Source organism: Ictalurus furcatus, chromosome 10, assembly GCF_023375685.1.
Source record: "Ictalurus furcatus strain D&B chromosome 10, Billie_1.0, whole genome shotgun sequence".
NCBI classification, from domain to species: domain Eukaryota; kingdom Metazoa; phylum Chordata; class Actinopteri; order Siluriformes; family Ictaluridae; genus Ictalurus; species Ictalurus furcatus.
In genome coordinates, this window is record NC_071264.1 from 4,847,469 (window position 1) to 4,865,827 (window position 18,359).

At 37.8% G+C, this 18,359-nt stretch overlaps 1 protein-coding gene across 1 annotated transcript in view; it reads right to left on the minus strand.

The window, feature by feature from the left end:
• Window positions 1-18,359, minus strand: part of LOC128613890 (adhesion G-protein coupled receptor D2) — a 70,715-nt gene that overhangs the window by 22,802 nt on the left and 29,554 nt on the right. The window contains exons 20-22 of the mRNA XM_053635046.1: window positions 10,822-10,863; window positions 7,555-7,608; window positions 5,326-5,482 (exon numbers count right to left, since the gene is read on the minus strand). Coding sequence (XP_053491021.1) covers window positions 5,326-5,482; window positions 7,555-7,608; window positions 10,822-10,863 — 253 coding nt within the window. The remainder of the gene's footprint in view (window positions 1-5,325; window positions 5,483-7,554; window positions 7,609-10,821; window positions 10,864-18,359) is intronic.

Below are 18,359 nucleotides of genomic sequence, written 5' to 3' on the forward strand. Positions count from 1 at the left end.
GGATGGTACAAATGCATAATTTTCTAAAGTAGGGTTTTAAATTATCCCACAGTGTAAATGTTGGCCCACTGCCGCAGATAAGAGATGGCGGGTTATAATTGAAAATAAAAAAGCCATTTAAAAGACATTCAATAAGCCAGTGGGAAATTGATCAGGCTATAAAAGCTGTCCTCTCAGGAATGGGCGATGAGTACAGAGGCTGAGCAGGAGGCAGCATCCTGATTTTGACACAGAAGTCCGGCAGCCTTTACTATCTGCACTCCATACAAACTACACGCTACCAATCAAAAAGAACACTCTCCATTAGGAATAAAAATGAAAATACATTTAAATATGCATTTCCATCAAATCCCATTCTACACCATTAGCACAGGATCAATCCAAAGTTCGTTATGAAAATGGATTCTCTGGGGTGTTTTTTTTATTATTTATTTACATTTTTAACAACATGAAGGAAACCATGAGGGGAAAAAAAGGGAAGTAAAAAAAAATATATATTACGCCACTGCTTCTTTAACTTTCAATTCTCCTAAGCATCCCTGCTTCACAGCCTCTGGCTATTGCCTTTCTCAATCTGACCCTTGGGACGCAGGAGTTATGGGCCCTGTCGATTGAAGAGAAAGGGATGTTATTCCCCTGTCACCCCTCAGCCGATCCACCGCCAGCACCTGCGCTGATCTATGGCCGCCATGTTGGGTGACAAGTGTCTCGATGCGTCATTGGTTTTAGCCCACAACCCCCACCCTCAAAACTTGGACCACCTTCTTCAACCTGCCAGACCCCCTCATCAACCATTCATAATTCCTCCATCGCAGCACTGAGCCACGGCGAGGCTGGAATGTAACACACTGTTTTAGATGAGGTCACACCTCAAGGTGCAGGAGCCACGGACTGAAAACTCTGATTTGGCATTGGGACTGGCACTGAGCCAAGGCAGTTCTGAACAGTTCGCACTCAAGTGTCCATCATCGGACAGTTAATAACTTCAGTTTGATACAATAGACTTTACTTTACAATAGAAACTATAATGAATGCAGAAATTACATACTCAAGCTCCTGTTAACACAATCAGCACCTTATAATATACAGTTATAGAAGGGAAATTATTTATAATCGCACTATCCGGTGTCACCCAGATGAGGATGGCTTCCATTTTGAGTCTGGTTCCTCTCAAAGTTTTTTCCTCATGTCATCTCTGGGATTTTTTCCTTGTCACCATCGCCTCTGGCTTGCTCATTAGGGATAAATTTATACTTTTAAAATGTATACCTGGATTCCTGTAAAGCTGCGTGTCACTTTGTGACAGTGTCCATTGTTAAATGCGCTATACAAATAAAATTGAATTGAATTTACCTATAGTGTATTCTCACTGGAAATACCAGATGCAACTAAACCCCAAACCTAAAGTAATGTATACTGTATAATGCTAAAGGTGTCCAGCAGTATAATTTTCCCCAGTTAATTTTGTCTTGGCCAATTCCCATCCACCAGCCAGCTGTCCCATTCCATACGTCAGCTACCAACAGGGTAGAATGAAGGCTAACATGCTTCCTCAGAGAAGCAAGCCAACCACATCTTTTCAAACTGCTGCTCATGCTGCATCACAGGGAAGAGTAACATACTCAGAGGACAGCACTATAGACACCTATGATTGGCTAATGCCCTCTTACAGACACCTACCCTTGGCTAGTGTCATTGTTATTGACAGAGGATGGAGAATTTTGCCCTCTTGGTCTCGTAGCCATGGATAGCCACCGCGTTGCCAGGATTCAAAGGAACGCTTGAAAAACAGTCCACCTTAAGCATAACCTTAACAACTTTCAAGTCCAAATTTCTAAATAGGTGCCTCAGATTGTTAACAATTCCCAAAGCAACTCGCTGTTAGACATGCTCTTTGCCTCTGCCTGGGCAGATTTCACTAAAGGCTGAATCTTGAGAACATTTCATCTCAAATATAAATACACATGAGCACATGAGAAGGGAGTACGGTCTTTTCAGGCTGACATCTGTCAACAATTAAGGAGAAGGCTGGTGAGATAGAGGATAGCCACCGCCTACCAAAAACCCAAGATGAGAAGACAGCTTGGACACATCATGAACCTGCCATTCGTCTCTTCGCAGTCAGCCTAAGGGTGTGACAGAACATACCAGCCTACTCTGATGTACAACAAATCCACAGGCCACCAAAAAAAGCAACTGTAATGGTGGAGATGCCAGGTGGCAGTGTTGTACCCTTTAGTGGCGGCAAACTTGCTACTGGCAATCTGACTGAATAAATAGACTATTTCATAAATAAATAAATGCCTCTAACGGATGGGGAACTACACAGAGCTGCCATCCATCACGGATCCTATTATCACACATGGTGGGGTCATATATAAAGCAGAGAACCAGAAGCAGAAACAAATATTCTTACATTATGAAGTTCAAGAGGAAATGATCCTGGACTTGAAATTTGAAATTCATAAAACTTGTGAATTCTTGTGAGACTCTTTTATCAACCATTTTTAAAAACTAGTTTTCATAGTGGTGTTAGAGGTTTTTTGTTTCTAGGAGAATTTGTGAAATACAGAAAGAACATCACCAGGGTGAGCGAGGAATAGGACAGGAATGTAAACAACAGCTCGAGTGACAGCACACTGTGCTTGCTGTTTATTTTGGTATTTACAAGAATAAGCTCCAATCAAATACTCAGATACTGCATTCGCCAGCTACTCACACTTTATTTGGAACCACTTTTTTTTTCAGCTGCTTTAAAACCTTTCTATATCCAACTGCCAAGCTCAGCCTTTATACACTTAGAAACAGTTAAGGATAAACATAGATTGCTTACATTTATGTGACAAGGCACATTTTATTCGGTGCAGAATGTGCATATCGCACATGGTTTCATTATTTTTTTAATGTCATTATTACTATATATGTATAACGTTATTAATAATGTTCATATTATGACTATTTCCTTTTATTCTATACCATTATAAATTCCTAGTAAACAACATAAACACTCAGATCATCACAGAACTCTTAGGTATAATTTGGAGTACATTTGCATTATTTGTGGATAAGTGAATTCATGAACCTACCTGAAAGATTCAAAATACAGAGGTCTCAGAATATCAGGATTCAAGATAAAAATAACGCACCTAACGCACCACTGTTGCAGTGGTGCGTGAGGTGCATTATTTTTTATCTTGAATGAACAGTAAGTAAGCCTCAAATTTTGGACCCTGCTGAGGAACATACCGCTTCATCTACTGATTCCAACACCTATTCCTTTCTCCTCGCTTAAATAAATATTTAAAAATGAAGTGTTGTCATGCCATATTATTGTGTTTGAGATATTTAAACTATAATTCTGATTCAATTTTAACATAATATTCTCCATTATTGAGGGCTCTTACTATACAACAAGAACAATAATAATAAAAACAAAAACATTAATATAATCATATAGATGGAGTAATACTAATAAATTACATCACTACAAATAATAAATGTAACTAATTATTCAACAAAAATAAACAAATAGTTAATATTAATTATTATTATTATCATCATTCATTTAATAATAATAATAACAGCAATAATAACAATTACAATACTAATTATTTTAGCGTTATTATTATTATTATTATTATTATTATTATTATTATTATTATTATTAAAGCTGTTACATTTAATATCTAATTTGTCCTGTAGGTTGGGCAGTTTGTAGTTTTTGTAATTTTTGCGCTTGTTGTTATCATAACCAAAATAAACAAAAATCCATATCTCAAGTAAGCATCACAGCTGACTCTACAAAGAAAATATTTTTTTTTAGTGCAAGAAAACCACAACAATCCCCCTTAAAGGACTTTTAAAAGTAATTTTGTTAAAGAGGCCACATCTATCAAAATGAGAACAGAAGTAAGAGAGTACTGCCAAACACAGTGCATGGCCTGCTATACTAGAGTGATGACCTCTAAAAAAATTGTCTCTTTTTATTCATTCTTCTTCAGTGTTGTACCCAAACTTGTTGCTTTTCACAACTCAACAGCCACTTGTCCTTTCCATCATTCCTTGTGATGTCTCTGACGCACAATGATATCTCTAAAACTTGGTGGGTGCTCAGCCAATAGAAATCGTTTGAAGGTATGAAGCAATAAATAATAATAAAAAATAAACATTCTTAAATGGTTTGTCTTTCTTCTGCATGCTTTCACAAAGAAATACTTGACCCTGGTAACATAAGAGAAACTACATATGGATGCTACATGTGCCATGGGACGCAATATAGATACAGCCTTACATGTATGCAGGACCTCTCCCTGTATGTTTTACAATTTATCCTTTCCTTTTTACATTAACTTCAGACGCCCCAGCGTGAGATGGCAGCATTAGAGAAATCATCCCATATTAAAAATAGCTAATCAGTCATGGACCACACTGCATTAGATTTATTATAAACATTATTTTAAACATTTATTATAAACTTTCAACACCCAGATCAGATGCACAATGCATGATAAAAGAAATAAAACTTATCTATTTCAGTGTATAATATGAATACATATTACTTTAACTGTCTGTCATGCTTGGTTGGGGACAGATACATGGCCAAAGTTTTCAATTATACAACATTGTGTTTCATAATGTTATAAAATGACATGACAATGGAATTATTACGAGATCAGTTTGTCTGAAGGACACTGATACTTTAACTGAACTGACTGAAACAGACGGAGCATTAATATTTAATTACAAAATGAATGCTTTAATTTAATGATAATTTAATATTACATAAATACATTATGTGGAACGTTTGAAATAAATGATTAATTAAACAATCTCAGAGCTGTAGCGTGCAAAGCTGAGGTGGCACTTGGCTTTGCATCATTTTGGTAAAACGCCGTGTAAGCTATAAAGAGTAACATATTTCATACAAATTAATGATGTTATTCTTCCCTATCAATGCCCCAGCTGTGAAAATCTCCCCCCTTCTCTTCTTTCTAGAAGAATCTAACTGGCATGCAGCCCCTTGCCAATTACTGTGATGCAACCCAATAATGTTGAGGTCAGAAAAGGCAAACGGAGCTCTGCAGTCTGCCGGGTCTGGAGAATGTTACAGTCTAAAACAGAGCTGTCATTCTGAAGTTCAAGCTCCCCACCACTCACTATTCTTTCCTCAACTTATAATGCAGCACAGATTGCTCTGCTTTACATATCCACTTTCACAACCACACACACACACACACACACATGGGCAAATGTATAGTTACTGAAAAAGCATTCCAAGCACTGGCACGGAAAGTCGACCGAGCTAAAGTCGGTTCAGTCACTTACTCCCAGTGCTGAAGCTCAGGCTGCCGCAATCACTGGACGTGGAGAGGCTTCCCGGCTGATTGGCACCGAAGTCATGCCGACCCAACGTGCCCGGCACCGGGGAGCTGCCAGGCTGAGAGTTAGTTATGGAGCTGGACAGTCTGGAGCTGCCACAGATCTGGGAAGAAACAGAGATCGCATACCATTAGACCACGCCAAACAACCGAAAATGAAACATGTGAGCAGTGAGAAATATCACTAATTGAAAACTGTTTTTTATCTAACACTGTTAACCATTACCATATCCTTTATAACACCACTTGTGCATTTGTAAGGGGTAAAAAGCCAAATACATAATTCTTTAGCATACATTTTATAAGCTTTGTTATACATGTTTTGTATATTCTTTAACATTTGCGCACACTTATAATACTCATCAAACATGCATCGCATTTGATACACAATTCAATCACTTTTTGCCAAGAAAAGATATTTTTACACACCGTGACCAAAGCTTGGCTATACACGATCTCTTTTATGTTTTTTTTTTTTTTTTTAATGAAATCATCAAGGCAATTGTCATCCGCCAAGTCTTCAGAACCCATGGCTTTTTCACACTGTTGAAAATGCACACATATGCAGCATATAACCTGGCTCGTTTCCATCCTGTATCGTGTCAAAACTTGAATTAGAATCAAAAAACTAATCTGCTTCCAATTCATATCTATATTTCAGGCCTGTCATGGACCCAGACCCTGCAAGTATTGAAAGAGGGGTCGTTTTTTATTTGGCCGGTACAACTGACAGCTTTATTCCTCCAAGCAATCTGCCACAGTGTGTACAAGTGTGAGGTCATTCAGGTCACGAGACAGTTGGAATTAAGCACATTAACGCCAATGGTCAGGCCTGCTTCAAAATATTAGGAATGAAAAAGAAAATATCATCGAAGAAGCTGAAGGGTCAGTAGGCTTTGAACTAAACGTTTACAGGTGATTTAACTGATTTGTGTCATCAGTGGCGCCATAACCAAGTATTTGGTCAACTCAGTATAAGTAGTGTAGCAATAAGTAGTGCACTCCGAAGCCAAACTGGGCGATTGATTATTATTATTTTTTTAAAACATTCAAACCACAGCCATTAAACAAGGCCCTGTAATCACAATAAACTGGAAAGAACTGAGAAGACAGTCCATCTCCATGCCTATGCTAGTGGCACTGGAGCATTCTGTACACAGTGCTCCTGTCCAATAAAGAGCAGCATATGTTCTCATGCTACTCTGGAGCACGTGCAATATCACAGTACTCTGCTTGATACAGAATGTGTCCCCACAGATTTATGAAGCAAAACAGCATTAGGCATTCGCAGCATACAGCTCCCATCCTGTGGACTTAGGAAATTGTTAAATTGCCCAGAGAGGGCAAAAGGGTCCCACTGCTAATACAGTGTGTTACGATATATATCAGCTGCTGCCTGGCACTGGCGTTTGGGGCACCAGACATTTTTTACTAGCCTCAGTCTTAATGGTGTCAGATCTGTCAAGTTGGGGTCAAAGGGAAGAGGGGGGTGGGCTGTATTCTAAAATCAATCTACCTTTAGAAATTGTCTCATTCGGCTCGCAATGACCAGGTGGCACGCCCGGACCAAGAGGGACAAACTGCCAGAGGCTATAAACCATGACTAGCCTGGAGAAGAGTTAATATGATCATTCATAAAGGGACAACTTGCAATGGTGGACTCTAAGGGGGAGTGTATTGTGTGTGTGTGTGTGTGTGTGTGTGTGTGTGAGGAGCACAGAGGTGAGGGGGACAGGGAGGAAGCGGCTATTAACTACTTTTAAACTGCAGGAGCTAAGTGATCTCCAACGAACAGCAGCACTGCATATAAATACTGAACTGACAGTTTAATATCAAGGGACAAGCTTGTGCAGGATTAGAAAACTTGTAACCCTGGGCTGCCGGCTGACATTCCTGGGATTGAGGTGGCCAGAGTGCAAAAAGAGGACGAGTGAGAAGGAGAACTATAAAAATAAATAAATAAATAAATAAATAAAACTGACTGCCAAGATAAGCTATTTTGTCAGAAAATCTCCGTCAGCTACACTGAAATAAAATGATAATGGCGCTCTTTTATTATAGAATTATAGAAATGCACTAAATTGCTCAGTTTCATACTGATAATTATAAAACTGTATATAATCGGACTCGGGTAAACATAGAATCGGATGCATACACCACATTGTATACAGCTTACAGAAAAATTTCTGGCTTTTCTCCGTTCCTTGATCCTGTTGACTGTGCTACGTATCTGTAAAAGAACAAAATGAAACATTTTCAATGGAAAAGACACCGACTGTATCAGTAAACAGCGAAAAAAATCAAACCAAGGAAGGAAATATATGAAACCGAACAACGAGCAATTGCAGAAAAGTCATTGTGTATTATAGGATCGGAGCAGGCGGAAACGTTCCAGTTTGTCACGGGTAATGGGAGATGAAAGTGACACGCTGCGCTGCTAAAGTAAGGAGAGCGATCTGTCCCATCATCTGTCGCCTCAGAAATAAAGTGCTGCAGGAAAGAACCAGAAACGATTGCATTTGTTCAGTGAGGGGAAAGAGAGATGAATGGAACTGCACATGCAATGACTCTACAAGCTTTTGGAAAGCACATTTTCCTAAGAGTGCATATGTTTAAACACAATGAATGTAATTTTTTGGGGTGTTGATATTTATTTTAATATGCTCATAGTGCTGACATTTTACTTACAGAAATTTGGTATTTTCGAGCATGAAACAAAAATTATTGCTATATTTTATATATGCGATTGTGCAAAGTATTGAGTTTTACAGGTCAAATATAAATATAATCTACATACAAACTGTAGACCATTATAATGTAATACTTTATCAAGAACTTGTGCAAAATGTATTCTTTTGATCAGTCTATATTATCCTGATCCTGAAACTGAAATATGTAATATTCTGTTCAGATACCATTTATTTATTTATTTATTTATTTATTCATTTCTGTAATGTAATGTATTTTTAATAGTATCACTATTTGAACTGTTGATGACCAACAACTTGATGTTGACTCATGGTCTTGCATTACATTTGATCTATTATAAATATATAACATTTATAAATATATAAAATGTTGCCATATTAGTGAAGGCGGATTGAATCTTACTCTTAATATGCTATTTTAATTTCATCTCTAATTAAATAAAAAAAGTTCCTGCCAGTGGATGTTTTGAACCCTACTATAACTGAGTTGCGTATTTCTCACTGTTATTAGACACATCTTGATTATTAAATCACTAATACATCGCTCAATATTCAAGACTTACTGTACATATACCCTTGGTTTTACACCACAAAATAAATCCACAGTTTACTTCCTGCCGGAGAGGCGGTACAACAAATAACACATGCAACAAATTTTCCCGAGTCACCGTGCCACAAGCCCTTGGCCCAACCCCTCATCCTAGCTGAATACGCATTATAGCTTATTAGAGCCTGTCGTCATCATAAATTATGCTGCCACTCTGATATACACTCACGGTTGTGCTTTGCATAGACACCATCGCCCATACTGACGCTTTCTCTATCATGGCCTCTCCAGTGAGTCATAAATTGAAATACCAAAGCCTTTTGTAGTCATACTGAATGAAACAAGGAAATCAGATCAATTCATTTCAAAGGAAAAAGAAAAAGGGGGGAAAAAAAACCAATGAAAATGTTATGTGGTTGTATTTCTCTCAAGTTTTATGCGTACTCCCTTTCAGCTGTTTTATGCCAAACGTATTCTCTAAGTAGTATCTAAATGAAGTTAGTGAGCAATAAAATCTCTAACAAGCAATTCATTTATACTTCTACGTCTAAATGACAAATAATAAGTTGGATAATACAGAACAACACATGAATAATGTTCAGATAGTGTCTAAATTGATTAAATGCAAAGTGTTACATTTATACACTGATTTAAGACGCACTTCAGCACAGAATCTCCTGTTTATATCTCCAATTTTGGAAATAACAGTCTGCGGATAGAGAACACATTTTTATGAACCATTAATCGTGCCTGCAGATTTTCCTGAATAAGTAGAGACAACAAAATCTTTCATTTGGCCCATCGCTTCCACTATCTAATTCATTCTTTTTTTTTTTAAAAAAAAGAAAATTAAACTGTGTCGAGGTTAAGCTTCATTTGCTAGTGTTTTGTGGTTGTATTTTTTACTGTACAAAGGGGGGGAAAAAGAGAGCAAAAAAGAATAATAAGTCAGAAGCAAGCAGGAGAAAAAGAGAAAAAAAAAGGAAAGATTGATATATTTTATATTTACAAAACCCTCTTTGAAAAACGCATAAAGCAAACACAGGTTGCTCACAAATTGTGAAGACCCCGGGGTCAAGGAAAGGCAGTATTTGGAAAATAGATTCAGAAGCACTAAAAAAGCCACTTAAGCAAGAATGTGCCGATGATTTATTCCACAATGCGTACAGAGAGTCCGTGGAGAGAGAGTCTGCTATGGCAAAGCCGGGCTCTGACTCAGGGCCACCTCCTCATCTTTCTATGGCGAGTGAAAAGGTATGAGTGAAGGAAGACAAAAGGTTGAAACGTTCAGCTTGTGTCAGAGTGGAGGTGGTGGAGGGTGCGAGTCTGTATGATGGAAGCCTGTGACCTTGCCCACACTTACTAGGCTATGCAAACCCTTTTTGCGCGACAGCCTCCCTCAGTGTAAGAACTTTTTGTTCTTTGTTTTGTTTACTCAAACTGTTCTAGTAATATTCAGTAGGAAATCACTAATAGGAATTAATGTTAAACCTAATTTTAATTATTTAAATAAATATGGTTTGGAACGAAAGTTTCCAGCAATCGTTCAGAATGCAAATTATAATCGCTGATACATATGTGCATACAAATCTATAACCAGACGCTATATCCTGTGCATTATGCTTATTTTTATTTACTTTATTCATGTTTTTGTTCGAATTTAGACAGGATGATTTACCAAACAAAAAAAAAGCGTTTATCCAAAATAGCCCTCATCCATTAAATCGATCTTGTACCCTTACCCTTAAGTTTCCCTCTCAAAGAGCATCTAAATGTTAATAGCCATGTTCTATGACATTACCATGCGATCTACCTGCCGTCCTGCATATATTCATGTTCTCTATTTTCACCCTGAACTTCCAGAGAAGACACCCGATACTGGCAGGGACCTAATGTCACAATGTTAAATGGAGGGCTATGAGTTTAAAAACTTAAAGAGGCAGTGAAATATTGGCCAATGTGCTTGAGGAATGACTAGCTCTTTACTCTGCATGTCAGTGGTTAATGGCAGACCTGGATGCATATAAGTTAGCCCAAGCATGAAGGGCAGTGGGACGCCCATGTAGAAAAAAAAAAAAAGTAAAAAGAAAAAAAAAAAAAAAAAACATATCCCATTGGTGGGGAGCCATCAGAAACTTGTCATTTCTCTCACTCACTCAGTCAGCCTTGAGACACACTGCAGACTCACCTCCGTGTTGTACACGCCATATATCAGGAAGATAAAGAGACCCTGCAAAAAAAAGGGAAACAGAAAGAACATAAAAAAAGAAAGAAGCTGTTAAGGCTATTTTCTTTTATTATTATTATTATTATTATTTCATTAAAGAAGTACAAAATGCCACCTACTTACACTCAGCCATACATTACACAAATAAGTCAAATCTTTATCTTAGGAGCAGTTTTGAAAAAAAAAAATCATTTGTAAATACATAACCCAATCAAAAATCTTAACCCAAGGACCCCTCTCGCACTTTCTCTATACGTAGAAGCTCACGTATTAGAACTTTAAGTGCCATGTTGAAGTGTCCAGTCTATAAGAGAATCACAGAAAGGAAGCACAGACAGGAGAGAAGACAGCACGCTAAGTACACACCAATCAGCAGAAAAGATAAATGTAAGAATAGGAAAACTACTTCAAGTCCACAAAAAAGCTAGATTATCCAATGCTGAGCGAAGCGTGATTAAGATACCCTTGGGTGGACAATGAGTGGCAGATATAGTGGTGAATTTGTAGCTATCTTTCTATCTATTATATTTCCAGCATCGTCCTTTATTGAAAGGTTATGATGCACATTTACTTTTCTTCTCATACAATAAATACACTCCTGCTCTCCACTGAGGTCTAAAGGACACGACTGACAAAGTACAGTTCTGAGTAGGATCGGAAAAAAAATCGCGTTCGACCAATAAACATATACACTGAACGTACAAAATGAAGAGCAATATTTTGCTTACAACCCAAAAGGCTGCTCCACATTTATGACACCCAGCCATCAATCAACCAAGAGTTTGTAAAATCCAATTTGCCACAGCTAGAGATCAATGTATCACCATTGACAATTTGATGGAGGCCTGATCCAAATGTGAACTTCTGGGTGCCACTTCGCGTCATTTTGCCAAAGTCATGGGTGAAGCCTTCCCAAGGGATCCTCACTATATTTCTGAGCTGTGTCAAGATGTAAACAATTCCTGGATTTTTTAAAGTGCTGAAAGTGATATATCCAACTTTTTAAAAATATTATTATTATTATTATTATTATTATTATTGTTCTCATTATTTATGGCAACATGTTACAATAATGAATAATTATTCACTAATACCTGAATTAATACTTACTTAAATATGAGCTAATGAAGGCATGTACTAATCACAAACTAATGAAGAGTTAACCTTAACTACGACGCGAGTCTTATGAATTCATGCGTGAATAACAACCACCTTAAGTACATGTTAGTACATGTTTGTTAGTTAATGTATTAATTAACACATATGGGTAAACTAAGTCAAACCTGCTGTATAAGCAAGGATCTGAATTAAAGGTACAGCATTTCAAATTGTTAATATAATTTGCCTTATGCAGCTACGTGCACAAACATCATTGGATGGTGCTTACTTTCAAAATTTACACCGATCATCCTCCGAACATAGAAGGACGCATTAATAATAAACACCAATAATGTCATCTCAACCCGTTTTGCGCCATTCTCCATCCATTTCTCTTCAAATCCCGCTGTAGTACTAGTATGTGCTCTGGGTGGCGAGAACCCGGGGCACTGCTCCTTTGGGTGAAGTAAATACGCTAACATTTATTCATTTAGCAGATGCTATTATCTATTACCCTTCAAAACCAGTGTTCTATACGATTATTTTCCAGTGTTTAGTCGTAGATGTCGCTGTGATTATTCTGAGGTCAATCAAGTCTCCCGGTTTTAAATCATTATGAACAGTCACCCAATTCTCTCATGTGCTCTTGCTCATGTTTTGGGCCACTGTAAGTAATCCAGAACCATCCAATCATTTGCGTATGTAGCTGCATAAGGCAAATTCTAAACAATTAGAAATTATGCACGTTTAATTCAGATTCTTGCTTATACAGCAGGTTTGAATTATACAGCAGTTTTATAATTAATACATTCACTAACAAACATGTACTTAAGGTGGTCGCTATTCATGCATGAATTTATAAGACACACATCGTAGTTAAGGTTAACGCTTCATTAATTTGTGATTAGTACATGCCTTAACTCATCATTAGCTCATATTTAAGTAAGTATTAATTCAGGTATTAGTGCATGATTATTCAGGTACTGTTATTGTAAAGTGTTACCTTATTTACAATTATGTTCTATTTTTACTTATGATTTTTACCCCGCCCCAACACTTTTTTTTTTTTAACTGATCAATAATTATACAGTTTTGTCCTCTAATACTGACATAATAACACCACTTGGTCCAGTAACTTAAACTTTGTCACTTTTAAGCATACTTGAGCTTTACTACTGAACCAAGCACGCAGAAACCCAGTGGATGATAACTTACAGTGGATGATAACTTACAGTGCATAACATTGTTTTGTATTTGAGTTACAATTTCCTACTTAGCACTGCAAATTAATTAGCATGTTTTTGATCATGACTCTTATTTCTAATTAATTTCTTTTGTGTCTTAACAAAGTGGGGGAAAACATTCCTTACATATAACAAAAAGAACCCCACAAGCAATTAGAATATAATTGAATTAAAAATAAGTAGCATCAAAAACGACGAATTGCTTAAAAATGTTAATTCATTAATCTCGAGTACAAAACAACTATAAAAATAGAGCAAATGTAAATGCATTTTTTCCTTTTGAACTCTGTATTAAAATGGTCGAAATGTGCGCAACAGACTAGCGGTGTTGCTTTCAAAGTATTGCTCTAGATCAAACAAAGCGCATGCATTAATTACATAGGAAATTAATTAGGAAACAATTGCATGGGTAAAAAAGAAAAAAAAAAAGTTGATTTCAGTAAGCATTGTTCTCTGTAAACATGTACCGGTGAGACTGCAATGTAGTGCAGCCATTTCATTTACATAAACAGAACACACACTGCGTAAAGGAAGAGGGAAACGTTCCTAAAAATCAAATCTACTCATACTTCCTCATATCTGACAAGTAGTTTGAGGATTTAAAATATACAATACTGCAAAACAAAACAAACAAACAAAAAAAAAACAACAACAACAGAGAAATAAAGCACAGTGCTTTTTAATTCTGCCATTCAATCATTTATTTCAAATCTCAAAAACCCAGCATTGTACCCAGGATCCAGTTTTGAGTCCTTACATCAGCACTTCCAATGCTCTATTCAACTAACCAGAGACTGCAGGCACTATATGCAATGATGAATAAAGGCTCTTGCTCCTTATTATAGGACAACAAAATCCAGAAATTCACCTTGCTTTTCACTTAGGCATCGCTCATCCTTCCTTTATAGATGTGTACCTTTGAGCTTTTACTTACTTTCCTTCTACTGCCCCACTGTAATAAATGATAATAAATTTTCACAGATGACCACCTCGTCTTTTTTTTCCCCCTTCTTTCACACTCTCCTCTAATGCACAAAAAAGTTGCAGGCAAAAATCCCCACAAAGCCATTTTTATTTATGATGCTGTCCTTGGTAACCGAAATTTCAATGTAGCGAGATGAAAACCATGATTAAAGAGATGCAGTGTCTAGGCGATGGGTGGTGGTGGTGGAGAGCGGGACAGCTTTCTGTCACCTGAGTGGATGTGAAGCCTTGTGACATTGCGATGTAAAATATTTACCGTCACATACAGTACTTGGCACCAGAGTCGCCAGGAAGTTCTTGTAATTCTTATTTACAGCATTCTTCGTGTGATGATTGCTGATTCGACTGTAATTGCACATTTTATTGCATTCTTAAATTGAGTGTTAAAGTGTACTGACCACATATTGGTTGCGCTTTATTACTGTTAAAATGGCTGTTGCATTTTTACAGTTATACTGCTCATAACAAAAGAAAACTTAACGTTCAGCTCACATAAGAAAAAAAGGACTGGATAGGACTGAGTGAACAAACAAATTGCACAATAAGAACCTGCTAAAATGAACACTGAGACAGAACAGTGACAGAATCAGGGAATCCTAAACAAGTAAAACAAGCTATATGTTTTCCATCCATTCATCCATCCATCCATCCATTTTCTCTACTGCTTATCCTACACACGGTCGCAGGACAGCCTGGAGCCTATCCCAGGGAGCTCGGGGCACATAGTCGGGGACACCCTGGAAAGGGCAGGGCGCAATCATGCATACGTTCACACAATACGGACAATTTGGAAATACCAATCAGATTACAACACATTTCTTTGGACTCGGGGAGGAAACCGGAGTGATTCGAACCCCCAATCCTGGAGGTGTGAGGCAAACGCTCTATATCCAGGTTAAACCCTGCTCTGCTATAATAACTGAGGTTATGCATATCCCCCGCCATTTTGGTCACCTGACAATTCCCACCCAGCCAAGTGTCCCCTATCATACAACAGCTGTCAAACATGGAGGGTGAAGGCTAACACATGCTTCACATGAATCCAGCCAACTGCATTTTTTCAAACCGCTGTTCATGCTGAGTCACAGGGCAGTGCAACAGACACGGAAGAAAGCTCTATCTGCCCTCTTCCTCATACATGGGCCCATGATTGCCTAGTATTGGTGTCACTGACAGGGAAGAGAGAGTACGCCATCCGTCCCAACCCAAGAACATATATGATCTTATCCATTGCACCACCAAGGAGCAACGCAGTTATTATTATTGTTTTGTTTTGTTGTTATTGCTGTTTTTTAGTTTTATTTGTTTATTTATGTTTTACCAAATTTGGTTGATAAAATTATGGAGGAAACATTAAAAAGGCAAGGCTCCTTTGCTGCTTCATCTACAATCTCTCCAATCTACACTATTTATCATCTGTAAATAATGAAGACGAGGCAGCTACAGTTTCCAACTGTGAAACACATTTTAAAACATTGTACTGGTTCGAACATGTCAGTGTAGAAATGATAAACGATTCTTCACAGCATGCTATAGGAGAAAATGGAGTTGACTGATTTGGCGGATGGAAAGACAAAGCGCTGTCAGAGCTCTCAGAAGGCTCGTCAGGCTCTGAATTCTCTTATTACTATGGATAAAGAAAACATGATTACTGCAGGTTGTTCCTTCATTTCTCTGCATTTTAACAGCTGATTTTATAGGTTCACCAAAATAACACAAAAATAATGGAAACTGTGATCTACTGTATGGAAGGGATGTTCGTGTTCCCTGTTGGAAAGCAATTTCTTAATTTTGCAAATAGCGCCCAGAGTATCAGGAGTATCAGGTGTGTGTGTTTGTGTGTTGTGGTAGTGATTTCACACAGGAGTCGAAGGCTAGGTGGGGGTTACGCTCAGGGCAACTTTAAATAGCAGGAATCTAAATAGCGCTCAGCGCTATTCCTCTGTCAAAAAACAGCTGGATACTAAGGAAGCTGTGTGTGGCCGTGTGATAAGTGATTTTGCAGAAAGATATTCCTAGATTAACAGATGACTGCACTGTCTGTTGCTTCATATTTTTAAGCGCTTCAGCACGTTGTTGCCTTCTTCTGATCTGTTCCTAAAATAAATTCAGATGAATAAATTAAACCCAGGAGCTATTATTAATGAGATAAATAATGCCATACTGTGCATTAATGCTATAAAATGCTAATGGCCTTATTTCGTAGCCTCGTTTTGTCTGGAAAATTCAATAAACTTATTTCCAAGGTTGACTAACACGCACGGCTAATGTGCTACTACAAAACTAAAGCGAACGCTGCAAAGCTAATAAAATACCAGCTATTTTGGGCACTTTTACCCTCGTTTTAAGCTTTGTCAGATTATTAGGACAAAACATGGGTACATGTCCCTTTTTATTTGACATTTCCACTCCTACAAGTGCTTGAGGGTCTGGATTTTTCCTAGTGTGAAAAAGAGGACCTTATACATGTGGCTGTAATTACAGTAATAAGAGACAAAATGATTTTAAAAAAAAAAGCTCCAGATAAAAAAAGCAAGGGGGGGTGGGGGGTGGGGGGGGGCACTGTTTTTAGGAAACCCGCAAGTTTTTGAGTTTTTTCTATAAATTAAAAAATTTAATTAACTCAAGTAGTCAGGTATCTTTGTTACACCATGTCTAATTAATGCATACAGGCAGCCAACTCAGGAGCTGTAGACCCTAGAACTATAAAAAGTGCACATAGTGTAAGTATAACACAGGTTATAATCAGTCCGTAAAGGATTTCGTGGAGATTTTTGTGATTTTTGCTGCGGCCTTTTTTCAAAATTTGCGAAGCAACATAGTTTTGTACGGTCTTTCGCAGTGATGTTTGTTGGTAAATAAGACCTTTTAACCATACTCGTGTTCGACGCACGTAAATTGAAGAGGGCTTTCATCGAATGTTCATTGTGATGACGTCACATGACGCGTCTTGGTCCAAATCTGCGGAAAATCTGCGGTAATTTGTAAAAAAAATTCAAGCTCCTCCAAATATTGCGTTGTCTGCTTGATTCCGTGTCGATTTCTGCGATCGCAAAATCCTGGAAGGACTGTTATAACAGAGTAAAAACAACAGGCGCTGCATGACACAGTAAAGACAACAGAAGACCGAGCCAATCACAAACAGCACACAGTGAATAAACAGAACACAGGCAGCATCAGGACACACTTAACTGGAAATGCTCTTTTTTAATTATTTTTATATTGACTTACATTATGAAGGCACATGAGCATCACAGGTTTTAGGCACTCGCATGGCAAAAATAAACAATAGTAATAAAAAAAAACTCAGAAATGATCCTTATATGGGTATCTCGAAAAAGGAGCAGATCAAATAATAAAACAGGATTTTTAGCAACACCCTAAGGACTATTTCTCATTTAATAATATCCCATGAAAATGTAGGATGAGGCACAGGGTTTAGCAGTTCCACCTCACAGCCCGGTTCGATCCTGAGCACAGTTTACCGTCTCTGTGTGGGCATATTCTCCCCGTGTCCATGTGGGCTTCCTCTGGGGTCACGGAAAACATGCCAGCTTTCGAAAAATCATTCCAGTTGCTGGATAGGCTACTCTAAATTGCCCCAGGTGTGTGAATCTGTGTGTGCGTGATGCCCTGCAACGGACTGGCATCCCAACCGGGATGTATTCACGCCTTGCACCCAGTGTTCTCGGTTAAGGCTCCTGACCAGGATAAAGTGGTTATGCAAGATGAATGAATAAATGAAAAATACAGTTACATTAACTACTTCACGGCGTAGGAAATGTAGTTCAATGACACAGAGCTGTATGTTACAACATGATCCTCATGATGATTAAGTGTTTATTTGCAGTGCAGACTTGTTTATTAATTTTGATTTGGCATCAGGCTTGTCAAGATTTTTTTCCAAACTCTGCATGTGCATGCAGAATGTTAGCTAAATAGTGGGAAATATCTCTTTTGGTCCCTCTGTATATCAGGCAGCACAAAACAGACCGGCTATACCAGCTATAACACTTACCACAGGCTTGTATTAAAAAAAAACAAACAGGCATGTCTAACTTGTTTTCCTATATATAAGGAATATAAGGAACATTTGGAGATGATCCTATCATCACATATATCATATCATATCATGATCAGGCCAGATAGTGAAATATAGCTAGATCATCTATA